The 21,989-nt window shown below is 36.6% G+C and overlaps 1 protein-coding gene across 3 annotated transcripts in view; it reads left to right on the plus strand.

Moving 5' to 3' along the window:
• TBC1D19 (TBC1 domain family member 19) overlaps positions 1-21,989 on the plus strand; it is a 152,728-nt gene that overhangs the window by 44,942 nt on the left and 85,797 nt on the right. For all 3 annotated transcript variants that reach the window (XM_055434264.2, XM_055434265.2, XM_055434263.2), the window contains exons 5-8: positions 8,241-8,315; positions 9,361-9,424; positions 10,605-10,651; positions 14,431-14,541. In XM_055434264.2, the coding sequence (XP_055290239.2) occupies positions 8,241-8,315; positions 9,361-9,424; positions 10,605-10,651; positions 14,431-14,541 (297 nt within the window). The remainder of the gene's footprint in view (positions 1-8,240; positions 8,316-9,360; positions 9,425-10,604; positions 10,652-14,430; positions 14,542-21,989) is intronic.

Raw genomic sequence — 21,989 nt, forward strand, 5'->3', positions numbered from 1 at the left:
TATTTTGCCTCTCCTATTGCATCTTTGGTGGCTCAGAGGTTAAAGCATCTGCCTCCAATGCAGGAGACCCGGGTTCGATCCCTGGGTCGGGAAGATCCCCTGGAGAAGGAAATGGTAACCCACTCCAGTATTCTTGCCTGGAGAATCCCATGGACGGAGAAGCCTAGTAGGCTACAGTCCACGGGGTCGCAAAGAGTCGGACACGACTGAGCGATGGAATAGAATAGAATAGAATAGAATTGCATCTTTAACACTTTTTGTTTTGCTTCATGAAAAGCCCTTTGCCTATTCTGTATTATGTAAATCCCGTTTATCTTGTGTCAGCTTAGATGGTATCTCTTCTCTGAGGTTGTTATTACCCCCGTTGAAAGGATTTCTCCCTCTTTTGAACTCTGGTAGCATACTAACCCTGGAGGAGGGCATGACAACCCAGACCTGTGTGTAGCAGAAACTTAGTCAGTTTATAATGAATCAATAAGAAAAGGCATTTCCCATCTTTTCTTACAGTATTTATTTAACAGATGTTTACTGAATGCATGTGAGTAGAAGACACTCTGCTGTGTGCTGTGGAGATTGAGAAATAAATTAGATAGAGATTCTGCCTACAGGAAACTATGTGATTTGATAATTGAAATAAGACTTGGACATATGTATCTGTAACACAAGGTAGAAAGTGCTGCCTGCCAAAGGGAAGGTGGCCAGGAAATTTGGGCTGATAAGGGGAAGAGGCTTCTTTTACTGCATCAGCCTTTTCCCGAGTGTTCTGTGTCGAATCCTCACCCTGAGATATGCTCCACAAAAGGGGGTTCCAGGGACAAGTAAGTTTGGGAATGGAAGCACACATTTCCTTCCTCTTGTTGAATCACTGTTTATTTATTTATGTTTTTTTAGTTGACTTGATTTTTTACAAGAGTTTTAGATGTATAGAAAAATCGAGAAGATACTATGGAGAATTCCCAAGGCTCTGATACCCAGTTTCCCTTATTAACTGCTTACATTACTATGTACATTCATTACACTTAGTGAACTGATATTAATACCATAGCTAAAGTTCATACTTTATTCAATAGATTCCCTTAGTTTTAACCTCGTGTCCTTCTTCTGTTTTAGGAATTCATCCAGGACACCACATTGCATTTGGTTGTCATGTCTCCTTAGGCTCCTCTTGACTATGACATTTTCTCAGACTTCCCTTGTTTTTGATGACCTTGTCAGTTTTGAGAAGTACCGGTCAGGTATTTTGTAGAATATCCCTCTCTTGGAATTCGTCATATGTTTTTCTCATGATTAGACTGGGATTGTGAGTTTTTTGAAGGAAGATCACAGACATAAAGTGCCATTTATATTGATTAAATTGTATCATTGTTCATACTATCGACATGATCTATCACTGTTGATGTTGAACTTTACTGCCTGATTGCGGTAGTATTTGTGAGGTTTTTCCACTGTAAAGTTACTGCTTCTCTCCCACCTTAGATGTATACTATCGCGGAGAGTCGGACACGACTGAGCGACTGAACTGAACTGAACTGAATACTCTAGAAGGAAGTCACAGCTCATACTTAAGGAAGAGAAATTATGTTCCACCTCCCTGAGCGGGGGAGTATCTACAAAAACTATTTAGAATTCTTCTGCATGGAAGAGTTGTCTTCTCTCCCCCATTTATTTACTTATTCAATCACTTATTTGTATCAGTATGGACTCATGAATATTTATTGTATACTTTGGTTTTTAATCTAATGCTCCTTAATTTTGTTGCTTACAATTTCTTTTGGTGTGTTAATTGCTCAGAGAGGCTTTTCAGTAGAGAAACAGTTTAATTTTTGTTTAACCTAGTGCTGTTCAGAATTATGTGACATATTTCCATGTAAAGTACTTTGGGAACTACTTTGCTACACCATTCACAGAAAGCAGTATTTGAAGAAATTTATATGCAGTGTGATAAATATAAGTTCACAAGTTTTCATGTGAAACGATAGTAATAAGCACATAGAGCTCTAATTATGTGCCAGGTACCATTCAAGTATTCACTCATTTAATATTTATGTTGACTCTATGAGATGAGTTACATTTATGGTCTCAGAGAGTGCCAGCTTCACAAAACTACTAAGTGGAAGACTTGGAGTTTGAACTTGGACAGCCACTCCAGAATCTGCACTACCTGATTGTATTCAGCCTGTTTCTGTATCTAGTCCAGAAATGCTCAGACAAACTCAGGATGAGCTGTGTGGTTGAATTTATCCTGTTTTCTGTCAATCCAGTAACCTTAGTAAAGTTGAGAATTTTGCTAGTTTCATATTACTTCAAGTCTCATCTCCTTCCGAACTGGTCTTTCTGCCTTCTGTATTGCCACTCCATTTCTTAAAACTTCCAAGACTTTTAGGATAGAGCTTCAGTTCCTTACTTTTGCTTAAAAATCTATACATTATCTTGCCCCATTTTACTGTTCAAGTCTCATCTCTTGCCTCCTCTTACTGTCCCTCCCCCTCCTACTGCCATTTCCATGCACATGTACCTTCTCTCTCCCTTCATCTCCTTGGTGTCCTCCAGCAGGAGAACCTGTGCTCATAACCGTCACTCCTACCCCAGACTGCCTGCCCTCAAACCCCACATGTTTCTGGCTAACTTCTACACATTCTTCAGGTGTTGGGTTAGATGACGGTCTCTTTAGGAAGGCTTTCTGACCCCTCGCTCTCAGATGCTCAGTCTGTATCTCCAGTCCTCCGCATGAGAGGCACCCTGCCCTTCCTACCACCATACTTGGGTTGTCTGTATCATCACTAGATTCTGTAGAGCAGAACCAGTGTCTCTCTTCCCACATTGTATCTGCAACCTCTGGCATGGTGCCCAGCCCGTGGTAGATGCTCAATAGATTTTTTTTTTTTAATGATGAATGAATTGAATAATGAAAAAATGGAAATGTTCCCTTTAAGAAAATGTTTATACCCTTATTTTGAGTAATTTCACGTCTTGAGCCTTATCAGAAAAAAATCAGAAATAATAGTAAAAAATTTAAAGGCATCTAAAGAAAGCAATCCGGAGAAGGCAATGGCAAGCCACTCCAGTACTATTGCCTAGAAAATCCCATGGATGGAGGAGCCTGGTAGGCTGCAGTCCGTGGGGTCGCTAAAGGTCAGACACGACTGAGCGACTTCACTTTCACTTTTCACTTTCACACATTGGAGAAGGAAATGGCAACCCACTCCAGTGTTCTTGCCTGGAGAATCCCAGGGACGGGGGAGCCTGGTGGACTTCCATCTATGGGGTCACACAGAGTCGGACACGACTGAAGTGACTTAGCAGCAGCAGCAGCAAAGAAAGCAATCAGTTCAGTTCAGTTCAGTTCAGTTCCGTCGCTCAGTCGTGTCCGACTCTTTGCGACCCCATGAATCACAGCACGCCAGGCCTCCCTGTCCATCACCATCTCCTGGAGTTCACTCAAACTCATGTCCATCGAATCGATGATGCCATCAAGCCATCTTATCCTCTGTCATCCCCTTCTCCTCCCACCTTCAGTCTTTCCCAGAATGAGGATCTTTTCAAATGTATCAATTATTCACATCAGATGGCGAAAGTATTGGAGGTTCAGCTTCAGCATCAGTCCTTCCAATGAATATTCAGGGCTGATCTCCCTTAGGATGGACTGGTTGGATCCTTGCAGTCCAAAGGACTCTCAAGAGTCTTTTCCAACACCACAGTTCAAAAGCATCAATTCTTTGGCACTCAACTTTCTTTATAGTTCAACTCTCACATCTGTACAGGACTACGGGAAAACCATAGCTTTGAAGATGGACCTCTGTTGGTAAAGTAATGTCTCTGCTTTTAAATATGCTATCTAGGTTGGTCATAGCTTTTCTTCCAAGGAGCAAGTGTCTTGTAATTTCATGGTTTCAGTCACCATCTGCAGTGATTTTGGAGCCCAAAATAAAGTCTGTCACTGTTTCCATTGTTTCTTCATCTATTTGCCTAAAGTGATGGGACCGGATGCCATGTTTTCTGAATGGTGGGTTTTAAGCCAACTTTTTCACTCTTCTCTTTCACTTTCATCAAGAGGCTCTTTAGTTCTCCTTCACTTTCTGCCATGAGGGTGGTGTCATCTGCATATCTGAAGTTATTGATATTTCTCCTGGCAATCTTAATTCCAGCTTGTGCTTTGTCCAGCCCAGCATTTCACATGATGTACTCTGCATATAAAGTTAAATACGTGGGGTGAGAATGTACAGCCTTGACGTACTCTTTTCCCAATTTGGAACCAGTCTGTTGTTCCATGTCTAGTTCTAACTGTTGCTTCTTTACCTGCATACAGATTTCTCAGGAGGCAGGTGAGGTGGTCTGGTATTCCCATCTCTTTCAGAATTTTCCACAGTTTGTTGTGATCTACACAGTCAAAGGCTTTGGCATAGTCAATAAAGCAAAAGTAGATGTTTTTCTGGAACTCTCTTGCTTTTTCTAGGATCCAGCTGCTGCTGCTGTTGCTGCGTCACTTCAGTCGTGTCCGACTCTGTGTGACCCCATAGACAGAAGCCCACCAGGGTCCCCTGTCCCTGGGATTCTTCAGGCAAGAACACTATTTGATCTCTGGTTCTTCTGCCTTTTGAAAATCCAGCCTGAACATCTGGAAGTTCATGGTTCCTGTACTGTTGAAGCCTGGCTTGGAGAATTTTGAACATTACTTTGCTAGTGTGTGAGATGAGTACAATTGTATGGTAGTTTGAGCATTCCTTGGCATTGCCCTTCTTTGGGACTGGAATGAAACAGATCTTTTCCAGTCCTGTGGCCACTGCTGAGTTTTCCAGATTTGCTGGCGTATTGAGTGCAACACTTTCACAGCATCATCTTTCAGGATTTGAAATAGCTCAACTGGAATTCCATCACCTCCACTAGCTTTGTTCATTGTGATGTTTCCTAAAGCCCACTTGACATCGCATTCCAGGATGTCTGGCTGTAGGTGAGTGATCACACCATTGCGGTTATCTGGGTCATGAGGATCTTTTTTTGTCTAGTTCTTCTGTGTATTCTTGCCACCTCTTCTTAATACCTTCTGCTTCTGTTAGGTTCATACCATTTCTGTGCCCATCTTGGCATGAAATATTACCTTGGTGTCTCTAAGTTTCTTGAAGAGATCTCTAGTTTTTCCCATTCTATTGTTTTCCTCTATTTCTTTGCATTGATCGTGGAGGAAGGCTTTCTTATCTCTCCTTGCTATTCTCTGGAAATCTGCATTCAAATGGATATATCTTTTCCTTTTCTCCTTTGCCTTTAGCTTCTCTTCTTTTCTCAGCTATTTGTAAGGCCTCCTGAGACAGCCATTTTGCCTTTTTGCATTTCTTTTCTTGGGGATGGTCTTGATCACTGCTTCCTGTACAATGTCATGAACCTCAGTCCATAGTTCTTCAGGCACTCTATCAGATCTAATCCCTTGAATCTGTTTGTCATCTCTACTGTATAATTGTAAGGGATTTGATTTAGGTCATACCTGAGCGGTCTAGTGGTTTTCCCTACTTTGTTCAATTTAAGTCTGAATTTGGCAATAAGGAGTTCATGATCTGAGCCACAGTCAGCTTCTGGTCTTGTTTTTGCTGACTGTATAGAGCTTCTTCATTTTTGGCTGCAAAGAATATAATCAATCTGACTTCGGTGTTGACCATCTTGGGCTGTCCATTTGTAGAGTCTTGTCTTGTGTTGTTAAGGTTCTCATACTAGCTCCCCCAACCCCCACAATCTGGAGTTGAGGGAGCAAGTGGCAGAAAGCTTATTAGAGGAGATTATTTTTAAGCTGAGATATGAAAGTTGAATTAGATTTATCCAGATAAATTTGGGATAAGAATGTTGAGGGTGGAAGTGGGTTGTATTGCACTAACTAAAGTTTGGTCATGAATAATATCCCCAAATATGTTTGAAGTCCTGCATCTAAGAGAACTCTTTACAGGAAAAAAGAAAAGAGAGAGAAAAAAATTGAAAACAAACTAGTAAACAGAATTAGTTTAGACTGTATTTTATGAAATTTATTAAGAGTATTCTTTTATTCTTGAAAACCTATTTCTATATACTTAGTATACTAAGTCTTATGCATTTCACACAGCTCTGTATTTCTCTTATAGATGATTTTTTTCCTGTTCATTCATTGCTTTGGCAGTTGTACCAAGATTTTTCTAAATTCTTGCAGCACAACAACTAAGAGTATAAATCTGTTCAATTTTTGAAAACTTATTATGTGCTCAATAAAGTGTGATATGTGTTGTGATAGGTGAAGGAAGATATGTTGTGACAATCTGTAGGCAAAGGTACTAATATTATCTGAGTGGGGGCCAGGTAAAAGCAGGCTTAATAGAGGTGAAGACCTGAATGGTGAATATAATTTATTCAGATAATGTAGGAATAAGTATGTTGGGATGAGAGTAGAGCGTGGAGAGTTTATTCCAGATAGAAAGTAATATATTTAGATATGTATGTTAATGAAGAAACTCTGAATAATGATAGCTGTAGTAAAAACTGTCAGTTATTAAGTGATTATTATCATTGTTCAAAGTACTTTACGTCTTTAATTTTTATAGCAATCACATAAAGGAGGTATTATTATTCTACTTTTATCGACTGATTTTAGCTGTCCTTTATGGATGATATATAGTTATCTCCATTTCTCCTCATTTGGTCTAAATTTTGGAGCTTTGGTATTATTCTGTTTTTTGTGAGTCAGAAGTGGCCTGTGCTAAAAGACCAAAAACTTATGGCATTTTAACTTGGCATTAAAAAGAATAATTTACTAAAGTATGGTATATATGGATGATCAATTTGTGACTGACCATTAAAGTTAACTTACTATTTCAAGTTTATGAGAAATACCAGGGACAGAGAAGAATGTAATCGATATGGTGAGGAAACAATAAGCCCAATCTAGATTGTGACACATTCCAAAAGACATCTGCCTTGCTGCTGCTGCTGCTGCTAAGTCACTTCAGTCATGTCCGACTCTGTGCGACCCCATAGACGGCAGCCTACCAGGCTCCCCTGTCCCTGGGATTCTCCAGGCAAGAACACTGGAGTGGGTTGCCATTTCCTTCTCCAATGTGTGAAAGTGAAAAGTGAAAGTGAAGTCACTCAGTCATGTCCGACTCATAGTGATCCCATGGACTGCAGCCTACCAGGTTCCTCCATCCATCCCTCAGTTCAGTTCAGTTCAGTCGCTCAGTCGTGTCCGACTCTCCACGACCCCATGAATCACAGCACGCCAGGCCTCCCTGTCTATCACCAACTCCCAGAGTTCACTCAAACTCATGTCCACAGAGTCGGTGATGCCATCCAGCCATCTCATTCTCGGTCGTCCCCTTCTCCTCCCGCCCCCAACCTTTCCCAGCATCAGAGTCTTTTCCAGTGAGTCAACTAGTCGCATGAGGTGGCCAAAGTATTGTAGTTTCAGCTTTAGCATCAGTCCTTCCAATGAACACCCAGGATTGATCTCCTTTAGAATGGACTGGTTGGATCTCCTTGCAGTCCAAGGGACTCTCAAGAGTCTTCTCCAACACCACAGTTCAAAAGCAAGACTGCTCAAAAAAGCCAATATGAAAAAGAAAAGGAGAAAAGCATTCTAGATTAAGCTATACAGAAAGAGACATAACAACCAAATGTAATGCATTAATTTTTAATGGATCCAGGATTTAAAAAGCTATAAAGACATTTTGGGGGATGATTGGAAATTTTTGAATATGGGCTAAGATGATATGAAATATTATTTTTAGTTTTCTCAGGTGTCATAGAGGTACTGTGGTTATGTAAGAGAAGGTTCTTATTCTTAAAAAATTCATAGTGAAGTATTTAGGGTGAAATATGTTTGGAAAAATTACAATATAATAATTTCTATAAAATTTTATTTTACTAGGTCATTATGGGAGTCCCAAGTATGAAAGATTTATAAAGTGCTTAAATATAACTTACCTTTTTTTTTAATCTGCTATTTCCCCATCTGACTTGTTGATTTATTTTTTTAATCTCTCTTCATTCCTATCCTCCACTAGAATGTCAGTTCCATGAGGACGGAGACATTTTGTTATTCACAGCACTAAGGATGGTGTCTGGCACATAGCAGGCAGTAATCAATATTTGTTGAGTAGTCTAGTGAATAAAGATAGCCAGTCTCAAGCAACTTCACCATTTCTATATAGCTCATAGTGTCTTTAGTGTTTTAAAAATCACTTTTGGCACTGTTAACCAAAAATAATAACAGGCTGTTCCTTATGTTTCAGGGAAGTTGGGAAAAAAGAATTTTGAAGAGTTTAAATAGTATGTGCACTGAACTGAGTATCCCATTGGCACGAAAGGTACTTTTAACACTTAAGTATTTTATTGTGAATCATGTACTAGGAAGTATCATGAAATTATAACTGTTAGGCAGATTTATCTTTTTTTGTTACTGGTATACAGCTTTTTGAAACCAAAGGCTATAAAAGGTCAATTATGTGGGTGTAGTTTATATAGTTTTTTTTTTTTACATATGCTATAATACTTTTGTAAAAAAAAAAAGCTGTATCTTGAGAATAAATACAGGCTGTACAGTACAGATTATTTGGAGATTTGTCTGTAAAGGTTATAAATGCACTTTAAAGATTTTAATTACCTTTAATCTCCTTACTTGAATGATTTATCATCTCTCCAGAACTATTTAGATCTAATACTCAACATTTATCTGTTAATTCTGGGCTTTGATAAGGGAGAGATGAAAAAGGAGAGAAAAGCCCTTGAGGAATGTTCTGGGTCTTTTATAGCTGTTCAAGAGTAGGAGAGAACAAGTTTCTCTTCACTTCATCCTCCCTACCACCAATTTATTCCCTGCTGTTGGACAAGATATAGTGACTGTACATTGGATAATATCCAAGCACAAGTCACTGAAGGCACCAGAAGGATGGTGTTAAAAAAGGATAAATTTATATGAAAAACTCTCTAAATATGTAGTATTGTATAATATACTGTCTTTCATATAGGAAGATGATGCTACTGACTCACAGTCACACTCTCTTGGCCAGCCCCCTTGTGATGCATTTCTGAGATTGCTTGATGGGGTAAGAGATGTAGTATGTGGCTGAGGAGCAGTTTTTCTTTGTGAAATTTTACTGCCCAGTACATATCATTTACCTTCTATTTTACTCATTAGCACCATATTCTAACTGAGCCATTAAGACTACGTACAATGCAATAGTTAAATAATATTAAGTGTAATTCCCAGAAAAGCTAATCATATGTAATGAAATTATTTTTTCTTGTGTTATGGTAGCTTTATAAGCTTTTAGATAAGGTATCGATTCTTATTTTTCAGCTGCATTGCTTAACTTCACAAAACGAAACCAATTTTAAAATTACCTTTTTTAGAGGCCAGTTGGAGAACAGAAAGAACTTCTCAATAAATGGAATGAAATGGGAACCGATGAACCAGGTACATATGAAAAAAGTATTTTCAAAATGTGGTAGTGGGAAAAAAAAAATTGTCCTCTTAATTGTGGATCCAAAATAACAATATTAGCAAGTTTTTTTTGAAAAATAGCAACTTCCCTTCTCGTTAATTTATTATCATCTGTTTTTTTTTTTTTTTTGCTTAAACTTCTACTTTGCAGTTTAAAAATTCCCAGCTTTAGTCACTGTTCTCCATTATTTTGAGACTATTTAAATAAATCAGCATTTGAAAACAGTTTTATGAAAGAATAAATTAGAATCATTCAGTGGATTTCTTAGGCTCATAATTAAGATAAATCTCAAGCTTTAATTACATTGAGATGTTAAAATGTGTTATATTTTGAAAAGTTTTAAGACTTCTAAAATATTTTTAAGAATTTATTTTGGTTCATTTTAATGTTTAAAATTGAGTCTATCAATTTTAAAAACACTTAATGAGTGACAACTGTGAAATATTTACTATGATAAATATGTATAAAATAATTATTGATATATATAAAAGAATTGTTTAGGTAGACATGTACGTAATTCTTCACCACTCCTTCTTAAAAAAAAGTTGGGGCCTGGGTAGGGTGCAAGAAATTTTGAGCCATCATAAAGGAAGCAGTGTTTTATAGAAGTTCAAAAGGGAGAATAGTTCAATATAACCCGAGGCTTCTGCAGTGGTTCAGTGGTAAAGAATTCTGCAATGTAGGAGATGCAGGTTCGATCCCTGAGTGGGGAGACATATTTAAGCACGCATGCACAAAGGAAGCAGTGTATTATAGAAAGTTCAAAAGGGAGAGCAGTTCAGTACAACTACAAGATTCACTGAGAATTTATTGTTTGTATTCTAAGTACTTTGAGAATTCTCATGTAGAACTTTCATATTATATTGACATTGTTTTTCAATTCAATTACAAATGCTCCATTACAAATTTATGGAAGAGAGGACTCTTTAATTTCTTCTAGAATATGTTATCTAGACTGTCAAGGGAAGGGACTTTCTTTTTATTTTTGTTAGTACAGTGCTTAACACAGTGTATGACATATAATTGATATTCTGCAAATGTTTGAATTAACCTAGCTGCATAACAATATGAAAGAACTGTTATAATTTATTATTAATAAGAATTTGTATATTATAACTGAAATTCTATTTTAATCTGTCTTATTAATTCTAGATTTAAGCCTTTTCAGACCTGTTTATGCACCTAAGGATTTTCTTGAGGTATGTTCTATTGGCTAAATATATGAATATTAATAAGGTAAAAATGCAAAAGAAATAATGATATTAAAAAACATCTCCAGGCAGAAGAATCACCCAGAGCCATGAAAGCAATGGAATAACCTGATTTGTGTTTGGAAATTGCTCTGGGATAATACATTGTAGTGTGGAAAGATTAGAGGGAAGTAAATGAAGAAGATTTGATTAAAAATTAGTGACTATAAATCATGTAGCCTGCTGGCTAGCACAATAGGTGCTCAGTGAATCTTTTTCTTTTTTATTTTTCTCCCTGTTGTAGTAGTTCAGACAAGGCATGATAAAGGTTTGAACTAAGAGAACACCATTCAAAATGGAAAGATATCAACCGACTTGAATTTAACAAGATGTGAATTTAACAGATTTTTAAAAAGATTTGGGAATTTGTTAGATCTAGGGCATATGAGAAAAAGAAAAGATAAAGATGACCTTTAAGTATCTAGATTGGATAACTGGGCAGAGTTAACTTAAGATATAGAATACAGAAAGAGACCCAGGTCCATTAGTGAAGATGATGCACTTAATTAAGTTTGAGAGGCGTATTGACATTGAAGAGGAACTCTAGTAGGCGGTTAGAACTCACTAATTATTTTAATTCACCCATCTTTGATTCCATTTTTTCTCTTGTTACCTTATATGTAATCCACCAGGAAATCCTTTCAGCTTTACCTTTGAAGTATGTCCAGAATCCATTCACTTCTCATCACCACTATTCCTATGTTGCTGATCCAAGCTGCCATCTCTTGTCTGGACTATTTCAGTAGCCTCTTAATTGCTCTTACTGCTTCTACACTTCCCCACCTAGAATTTGTTTTTAGCAGAGTTTCTAGAGGAAACCTTGTAAATACTATTCCGAAGAAGCCACTCTTCTGGTATCCAGTGGATTCTTATCTCATTCTACTTAAAACCCAAAGTCATGACAGTGGCCTAAAACACCGTCTTTGATCTGATACCCATCACCTCTGAGTTCATCTCCTATTACTTTTCCTCCTGATTTGTTCTACTCCAGCAGCTTTAGCTTGCTTACTTTCCCCTGGCTTTCTCTCATTTGAGGGTCTTTGCTCCTTGTTTTCTCTGCCTGCATTGCTTTTCCCCGAGATACTTGTGTGTCCATTTCCTCACATTCCCTTATGTCTTTGCTTAAAAGTCATATTCTCAAGATAAACAATATGGTCAATAGTATTGTAATAACTTTGGAGGGATACAGACTTATTGTGGTGATAATTTCATAATGTATGCAAATGTCAACTCACTGTTAGTACAATCTGAAAGTAACACAAAATTGTATGTCAACTGTATTTCATTTTAAAAAAAGTACATTCATGGGAAAAATTCAAACATATACACACACAAAAAATGTTACCTTCTCACCAAATCCTTCCCTGGCTCTCTTCTTGGAACTCCTTATAACCCTTTCTGCTTTGTTTTTCTCCATAACCTTTAACATCATGTTTAACATACTGATTTTCTATTTTGCTTATTGCAGCCTTTATTCTGTAATATGTAAGTTTTGTTCCCTGCTGCAACAATTACACAGAGCCAAATCAGATAACTGAGAAGACATGCAAGATTTCAGCCACAAGGATACACCCACATAAAATTTTCTTTCAGCAAGAGAAAGAAAGCACATGCAAATACAAAGAGATAGAAATTTCCAGTCCCAGCTCCTTTCTCAGTTACACAGGATGCACTTTGCCTTTGGGTTATGAATCACCAAGGTACATGCAAGATAAAAGTTATAGCACAAGCTTTCTGATGAGTCTTTTATACCCTACTGGTAATTCAGGTGCAAACTAGCAATCTATACATTTTCAATAAACAGTGTAAATAAGTTGATATGGAATGCCTGCCACGGGACATTAAGTAGTACATTATAAATGACTAGTTAGTGCCTTTCATCCCATTTTGGCCAAGGGTCACTGCTAGATGTCCCTGAAGCTAAGATAGGAGCTACCCACAAACCAGCTGCAAGTTGATCCTATCCTTAACTGCTCTCTCTCAAACAGCTGTAACGGTGCTTAGCACATAGTTGCTCAGTAAGTAAGTGTTGAGTGAATGAGTAAATGAATGATTTAATCTTTTGCATTTTATTTTGTTTCTGAACCTGTTGTTTGCCAGCTTTGTTAGAAATTATTTTGGGCCTTTTAGAATTATAAACAGTCTTCTTTCAACTTAAAAGAGAAGTTACTTTGGTTTGAAACTGACTTTATACTGCTAGTGTTATTTCTCTTAGATTATTAAAGGTTTCTCTCAAACTCATCCCTTTCCTAGCACTTAAATTTCATAATTTTTATATAATTAACTTTATGTTTTCTCCTTAATAATCATAGCACTCTGTTTCCTTAAGGACTTGCTGAATTGATTCTTTTGTTAGTCATGCTGAGATTCTTCTTTAGCTCAAGAAAATTTTTCTATAATCACTTCCTTATAGTTTCTGCTTTTCTAATATTTTTCTTTTCTATTGCCCATGTATTCATAGTTTTTCTTTTCAATTCTATGTTTTTAACTTTTCCATGCACTATGATCCCTTATTTGCATAATTAGACTAAAATTGTATTGTGCTATATTAGTCTATATTTAACACTGTTGGTTCTTTGCTAAAACATTTTTTTAAAAATAAATTCCTTTGATATTTTAAGCTTCAATTTAGTGTTTGAAATTTTAGGAAACTCTTTTGCACTTGTGGTATATTTCAGTTTGTCAACCATTAGTTATCAGGTTATTAATGCCTTCTTTAGATATGCTGGTGTTTCTGTCATTATCTTCTTCACTGAATTCTTGGTTTCTTTCCCTTCAGAGTTGCAGTTTAAAAATATTTTTGGAAATTATTATTATTTTCTCCTTAAAATACATGTTCTTAGAAAAATAAGAAAACATATATAAGAAGAAAATTTAAAACAAAAATTACTCATAATATCATCATATAGCAATAAACACTACTGAATTTTAAATTTAATTGTGGTATTTATTAATCGTGGCATATTAAACTGTATTTTATATACATAAAACATAATTTATATAGGTAATTTCCTCTACTGGAATGTTTAAGTAGTCTTAAACATCTTAAATGTCTAATATTGAATTTCTTAAAATATTAAATGTATAATATTTTTCTGTTATAAACAACACTTCCTTTACCTTTTTTTTTGCACTATCTCTGCAAGCAGTTTTAATTATTTCCATAATCATACTCACAGAGGTGAGATTCCTAGATTAAAAGATAGGAAATATTCAAGATTTTTAATTTTGAAAAATATTTCTTGTTAGTTTGGCTTCTGAAAAATTTTTTTTACCTTTGGATTTGATTTAGGAGCAATACCTTATGATGTTATTCCACTGTCTTTCTATAAACTTTTCAGCATCTATTTTTAAAAGTGTTAGAGTTGGTTCTGAAGTTTTCCCTGGAAAATACTGCAGTTTAAATTTTTCTGTCATTTTTCCTTGTAAAATATTATACTCAATTTTTATTTTTTCTTAACATCAAAAAAATTTTCTTTATAACTGAAATTTTAACTTTTTAGTGTTTTATTTGATAGGTCGTCTGTTGGAATATTAAATTGAAAATATGTTTATGGTATTTTAACATTTTAACACAATTTTATAACTTTCAAAATGTCATTAAAGTATATGCATAACCCAAACAGTTTTTAATTTTGTGATGATATACTAAGAATATCACTGCCAATTTTATAAGTGTAAATTTTGTATAAAGAAACTAACCAATTTCGTTGGATTTGTTTTTAAAGGTATTAATTAATCTTCGCAACCCAAATTATGAAAATGGTGATTCTCTTAGTTTCAGGACTCATTTAGGTTTAATCCAAGTTCCTCTCAAAGTAAAAGACATCCCTGAATTGGTAAGTATAGGTACTTCAAAATAAATTAATATATTTTAGAGGGTACCATTTTAGATGGGTAACCACTGGAAAAATATTTTAGTTCAACATATATTTAAAGTAGTAGGACAGTCTGCTCATTAAATAAATGAATAAAGTGAAAAATTTCTTTTTTATTGTAAATATGTTCTATAGAGAGTGAGTTGCTTTGCTAGTAGGATTAAAGGTGAGTTTTCATTGACCTATAAATGCTTTTGCTTATTTCTTATTTTAATAAACAGGATAGACTTATAAAACCTCTTATTGGGATTTAGGTGCCTGATGTATAGCTATAAAACTGATTGAAACATATTGTGAATTTTATTAAAAAGTTTTAAGGAATATACATTTCATTTATTTCAACCAACCTTATTTTAAGCTCCTAATATGGAAGACACTGAGGGAGATAAAAGAACATAAGATGAGTTAAAGACTATCTTTGCAGATTGTCACATTTTGGTAAGGAAATTAGTTTTAAAATAGAATAATTGTAGTAAAGTGGAGAGATTTCCTTACAAAGAAGTTAAGAAATTACCATGTCTTTCTTTTGTTAATTACCCCAAAATAGTAAGAAGCACAGAAATGTAAATATTGACTTTGGTGAAACTAAGAAACAACTAAATTTTAAAGTATTAAGATAGAGAACTGCTGGGAGAGTGAGAAATGACTCAGACGTGAAGAAGAAGATCAAGCCTTATTGCTTCTGAAAGGTGGGAGGTATGGGTGAGAAGTGTGATGGTAATCAATTTATTACCTTTCAGCTCCAAATCTACCTTTTTAAAAAATTGAACTGTGCTTGCTTTACAATATTGTATTAGTTTTAGGTGTACAGCAAAGTGATTCAGTTACATACACACAGATACACACACATATTGTTTTTCAGATTCTTTTCCATTATAGGTTATTACAAGATATTGAATATAGTTCCCAGTGCTATACAGTAAATCTTGTTATTTTCTATTTTATATATAGAAGTGTATATAGGCTGCAGTCCATGGGGTCTCTAGGAGTCGGACACAACTGAGCGACTTCACTTTCACTTTTCACTTTCATGCATTGGAGAAGGCCTGGAGAATCCCAGCGATGGGGAAGCCTTGTGGGCTGCCATCTATGGGGTTGCATAGAGTCGGACACGACTGAAGCGATTTAGCAGCAGCAGCAGCAGCAGTAGCAGTGTATATATGTTAATCTCATACTCCTAATTTATCCCTACCTTTCTCTTTCTCCCTTTGGTAACTGTATGTTTGTTTTCTACGTCTGTGAGTCTATTTCTGTAAGGAAAATATTTTTGTAAGGAAGTTCATTTGTTTTATTTTTTGAGATTCTACATATAAGTGATATAGTGTTTGTCTGACTTACTTCACTTAGTATGATAATCTCTAGATCCATCCATGTTGCTGTAAATGGCAATATTTTGTCCTTTTCATGGCCAAGTAATATTCCTTTATGTATCTTTATACCACATCTTCTTTATACATTCATCTGTTGAAGCACACTTAGGTTGCTTCCATGTCTTGGTTGTTATAAATTGTGCTGCTCTGAAAAGTGGTACACACATTGGTGTGTGTGTACACTTTTGATTTAGAGTTTTTGTCTGTTCTTGATATATGCACAGGAATGGAATTGCTAAATTTTATCATTAGTCTATTTTTAGTTTTTAAAGGAACTTCCATACTGTTTTCCGTAATGGCTCTACCAAATTACATTCCTACCAACAGTGTAGGAGAGTTCCTTTTTCTCCACACCCTCTCCAGCATTTATTATTTATAGACTTTTTGATGATGACCACTCTAACCGTTTGTGGTTTGCAAACCTACCCTTTTTTTTTTTTTTAACCCTGTTTTTTATACTAGAGCTGGACCTTGTAAACATTTCCTTTTCGCCAGCTAGCTTAACATTAGGCTTTGTCAATAGAGGATTCTGGAGAGACATTGCAAGACCATAGTAGGATAAAGGGACTTTCCATGTACAGAAGCCAGCAGATCAGCAAACAGAAGACCCAGTAGTATTCAACTTGGCAGCTCTTAGTCAACCAGCTCCAGCCTGTACTCACTGGAAAGATTGTTCTTCACCTCTGGTCTGCATGTTCCTGGGGCAGGCACACCCTCTCCTTAAAAGTCTGAATCTCAGTCTTGAGGACATGGGGGACCTTTCCTGAGTTCTTTGTTCCTTGGTTCACTCTCCTTCAGCCTAGAAGCCATAGTTGCTTTCTGCACTTGTTAATTCTGTTTTTCCCTGTTCACATTTCTGATATGGTTTCTGTTTCTTGACTGGACTCTGACTGATACAAGAAACCAGATGATTTTCTCCCTGGAACTTTGCAAAGAATGAGGAATTGGAGATACCACATGTGATAGAAGGCATTGAGGAGACACAGAGCTGAAAATGGAGATTGTATAAAAGGGTTTAGACCCCCAGACTTGTCCCATTCTTCATTTTCTGGCAATTCCTCTTCCCCCACAGGAGACCAGAGGTGTATATAATCACTTCAGAAAGGCCATGAACTCAAAGACCTCAAATGTAGAGCTGAATAGGAATGAAGCATTGTATTGAAAACAGAAGAATTAAGTGAAGGTTGACCAAAAGAAAGAAAGCGAAAGCTGGCTGTCTATAAAAATTTTTCAGAGTAAAGCCCATCATACTCTGCCCAGGCCTCAAAGACCAAGCTTCTAGCCAGTTGTTCATTGTCTCAATCTGAAATATGACTGACCAGCCTAGGCTCTCCAGATGCTTGAAATTTTACAATTTGAGAAGCACAACTCAAAACTAAAACAGACCCTGCAGAGAAAAATAAGGAATAAGAAATAGCCTATTTATGAAATGAGTAATTATTATGACCACCAATATAGTTATTTCAGGTTTGAATTTACATCTACACTTGCAAGATATAATAGGCCAAAATCTGGCGTAAGGTTCAATTAGATTTGTAGAGAGATACAGAACAGAAAACATGGCATGTCAATATATCATGTAGATCTTCATTGGAAGTCCTTACAGCTGCTACTTCCTAGCCCCTGCAAGGAATGCCTGCAAATGGAAGTAACAAGGTTACATAGGCACGGCATAGGAAAATCTCATGTGCAATAGGAACCATTTCTTATAATGCACGTGAGCATAGTTTCCAAGTCCTCTCGAGGCATACCAGGTAGCTAAGGCCTGTGTTTTCCAACAGGTTTCTATAGTCCACTTACAGTCCTCCATTTCAGATGAAATTTACCAGTCAAGTGTCATATTTTTTTTTCCAGTAAATTATATTGCTGGTTATGTAGCTGGCTTTCCTCTCCACAATTCTTTTTTTTTTTTTTTCATAATCCAGTACATTTTCAGGGCAACAGTGCTGAGAGAAGGTAAATCCAAAGTAATCTTCGCATGGACAAAGAGGTTAACCTTTTATTAACTGTATCTTCCCAATAGAAGACTTAAAGCAAACACTAATATTCTCAGAGAGAAGATATTACTCATGAAACAGGAACAGAATTTCATTAGAACAACAAAACAAGACATTAGAAAGTGAAAAAGAGCTTTTAGGAATCAAAAAGATGATGTGCAAAAAAAATGAGTAGAGAGTTAGGGAAATAAAAAATATGGTGTACAAAAAAACCAGTAGAAAGCCCAGGAAATCTCTATCAGAAGTCATTGTAAAAGCAAAAAGCCAATGAGATGAAAAATAAATGGGAAAAGGTTTTTTTAATTAGATGGTCAGTCCAGATGTGCTGACACCTGGCCAGTAGGAGTTCCAGAAAGAGAATACAGAAGCTAAGGAATTAAAAAAATTTTTAAGAACTGAAAGACAGGAATCTTCATTATGAAAAGACCTACCCAGTACCCAGTTCTATGAATGAAAGAAGACCCATAGCAAGGCACCTGAAAAGGAGACTAAAATCTTTTTATGGAAGAACAGAGTATATATAATGTTTCAGGCATCAGAGTGGCATCTGCCTTCTCAGCAGGAAGACTGGAAGCCAGAGGATTTTTAAGTGAGGCCTTTAAAAATCTGAATGATTTCAAGCCTAGAATTCTGTATATAACCACCAGTCAATCAAATGTGAAGTTGAAATATCTGTTTTCAGATATACATGATCTAAAATATTCTAATTCATGGAGCTATTGGTGAAGTGAAGTTGCTCAGTCGTGTCTGACTCTTTGCGACCCATGGACTGTAGCCCACCAGGCTCCTCCCTCCATGGGATTCTCCAGGCAAGAGTACTGGAGTGGGTTGCTGTTGCCTTCTCCGGAGCTATTGGTAGAAATGCTCTAAAACAAGATCATAAACAAAAAGAGCAAAATAGAGGTTCTAGGAAATGGGATTTCCAACCTAAGAGTAGAATAATTTCCAGAATGCCAGTGAAGAGAATTTCCAGGCCAGTTTTTGCAACAGGACCAGAGCAGAGCAATCCATATTGGAGCAGGAGGTTGTAGGGTTCCATGATGAGAACTTGCAAGAAAAACACCAAAAATGTAGACGATCTGACGATGTGCTAACCACATGCAGAACTATTGTGGAGGGTCTTTTCAGAGTTTTTAAAAGGAGGAGGAAGAGATAAGTAGAGAAAATGCGTAAGTGAAAAAGTGATTTAGTTATGAACTGTATGGAAAAAAGTACAAGAAAGGAAACATATTTATAGCATACTACATTCCTCAGCAGTGAGTAATATTTAAATAATAATAATAACAAAAAATAAAATAATAATAATAACAAACTCTTAATATAGATGTAATTAAGCATTGATATATACTTACACTGGAATGATGGAGGAAAAGAGAATGTACTGAGCTAAAAATCCACATTTATCACTAACAAATTTAATAGTTATTTGAAACTGCTAAATTTAAAATAGCAGAATGTACCTGTTACTTGAAATATGTATATATGTTTGTTTCTTTTTTGGCCATGCTGCATGGTTTATGGGATCTTAGTTGCCCAGCCAGGGATTGAACCCAGGCCCTCGGCAGTGAGAGGGTGGATTCCTAACCCCTGGGCCACCAGAGGATTTCCCAAATATGAATATGAAGTGCATAGTGGAATAATTGTGATTGTGTGTATCTGTGTGTTGGAGAGGAGTGCATAAATAGGGAACTAATGTTTTGTTATTGTTGTCGTTAAATCTTTTAGCTGATTTGACTTATGTTTAATGTATGTAAAGATAGCATAGCATGGTGGTTAGATAATTCGATTCTGAAGCCAACTAACCTGGTTTAACCTCTTGCTCTACCACTCACTGGTTGTGTGACCTTGGGCAAGTTTTCTTAACCTTGAGCTTTAGTTTTCTTATTCAATATATGGTTAATAGTATCTCATAAAAGTATTGTATTGATCAATATCTTAAGATACGCTATGGGTTGACTTGTGGCCCCTCAAAAGTTATGTTGAATCCTGACCTCCAGTACCTGTAAATGTGACCTCATTTAAAATAGGACCCTTGCAGGTGCAATGAAATTAAGATGATGTCTTACTGGAGTAGGGTGAGTTCAAAATCCATTATGACCGGTGTCCTTAAAAGAAGAGGAGAAGAGAGACTCACAAGGAGAATATCGTATGACAGGCAGAGATTGGAGTGTTGGATGTATAAGCCAGGGAACACCAGGAATTGCCAGCCATACCAGAAGCTAAGAGAAAGACATGGAACAGATTCTCTCCTGGAACCTTCAGGGAAAGCATGATCTTGTTAACATTTTGAACTTCTAGCCTCCAGAACTGTGAGAAGCTGGAAGTTTCTGTTGTTTAAAGTGAAAGTGAAGTTGCTCAGTCGTGTCCAACTCTTTGTAACCCCATGGACTGTAGCCTGTCAGGCTTCTCTGTCCATGGGATTTTCCAGGCAAGAATACTGGAATGGGTTGCCATTTCCTTCTCCAGGGGATCTTCCTGACCCAGGAATCGAACCTGGGTCTCCCGCATTGCAGGCAGATGCTTTACTGTCTGAGCCACCAGGGAAGCAGCCTTCTGTTTTTTAAAGCTAGCCAATTAGTGGCACTTTTTAAAATGGCAGCCATAGGAAATTAATATATAAATATAAAGCATATAAGTGGTCCTTGAAACATAGTAAGCAGTAAATGTTAAGCATTAGTACTACAACTGTCATAAAAAAACAATTTTTAAGATGCTTGGACTGCAGGGAGATCCAACCAGTCCATTCTAGAGGAGATCAGTCCTGGGTGTTCATTGGAAGGCCTGATGCTAAAGCTGAAACTCCAATACTTTGGCCACCTCATGCGAAGAGTTGACTCACTGGAAGGGACTCTGATGCTGGAAGGGATTGGGGGCAGGAGGAGAAGGGGACAACAGAGGATAGGATGGATGGAATCACCAACTCAGTGGACATGAGTTTGAGTGGGCTCCAGAAGTTGGTAATGGACAGGAAGGCCTGGCGTGCTGCGATTCGTGGGGTCGCAAAGAGTTGGACACAACTGAATGACTGAATTGAACTGAACTGAACTGTCAATACCTGAGAAGACTGACTTTTAGTAAATGAAATCCATGGCTTCAAATTATATTGCCAATTTACATTACTATTCTTTCATTGATATAGCAGGTAGGTGGGTATCACATTAATTCAGCTCAGCAAAACAAATGGTTATCCATACTGGTAAAGTGTGTTAGAATATCAGTGATGCCCAGATGTTTGCTGAAAGCTTGTGAAAAATCCCATTAACATTTGAGTGCATTAACTTCAATGTTCAACCATATCCTTTAAAAATTTCAAGCATTGTTATTGTCTAAAAAATATTGCTGATCATTCTTTTTTAATTGGCAAAGACAGAAGCGAAGTTTATTCTCCTAGTATACCCTGCCTCCCGTCAGGAATGAATACAAGGTCAGAAAGAGAGAGGAAAAAAAAAAAAGATGTTATTTTAAAAGATGTTAGAAGTCCTCTTAGGTTTATACAAAGTGATATGGCTGTGTAGAAGAGGAAGTGGCAGATTCTTCTCATGAAGTGTAGAAGGTCTTCTCAGAGGTACTGACATTTGAAATATTTTGAAGGTGTTTGCTAGGTAAAGAAGCAGGGAATGATGATTTATGAAAAGTTTTAGCATGTTGTAAGTGGGGCTAATTATGCCTTCTGTCTGTCTGAGGGGACCTGGAACTGGTGTAGATACAGTCTTAGCTGTTGGAGAATCAGAATCCTGTGACCGGTTTTCAAAAAACTGTGACCATACTTAATATCTTCAGGCATTAGGGATAGTTGTTCCCATTTTCTGAATCATGTGGCTGGTGATAATAGTTCCATCTCCAGAGTGTATGGTTTATCTGTAACCCTGGTCTGTCTGTGTGAGTACTGAACTTGGTGAGACTCAGTGAGTCTTATATGATCCTATAATAGATGGCCCTCAAACCTAACTCACAGTGTTATGCAGACTCATACATATTAAAAAGGATTTTTTTGAGATATAGCTGATATACAATATTACATAAGTTTCAGGTGTACAACATA

This window comes from Moschus berezovskii, chromosome 5, assembly GCF_049115385.1.
Source record: "Moschus berezovskii isolate FMDL1 chromosome 5, NW_MosBer_1.0, whole genome shotgun sequence".
NCBI classification, from domain to species: Eukaryota; Metazoa; Chordata; class Mammalia; order Artiodactyla; family Moschidae; genus Moschus; species Moschus berezovskii.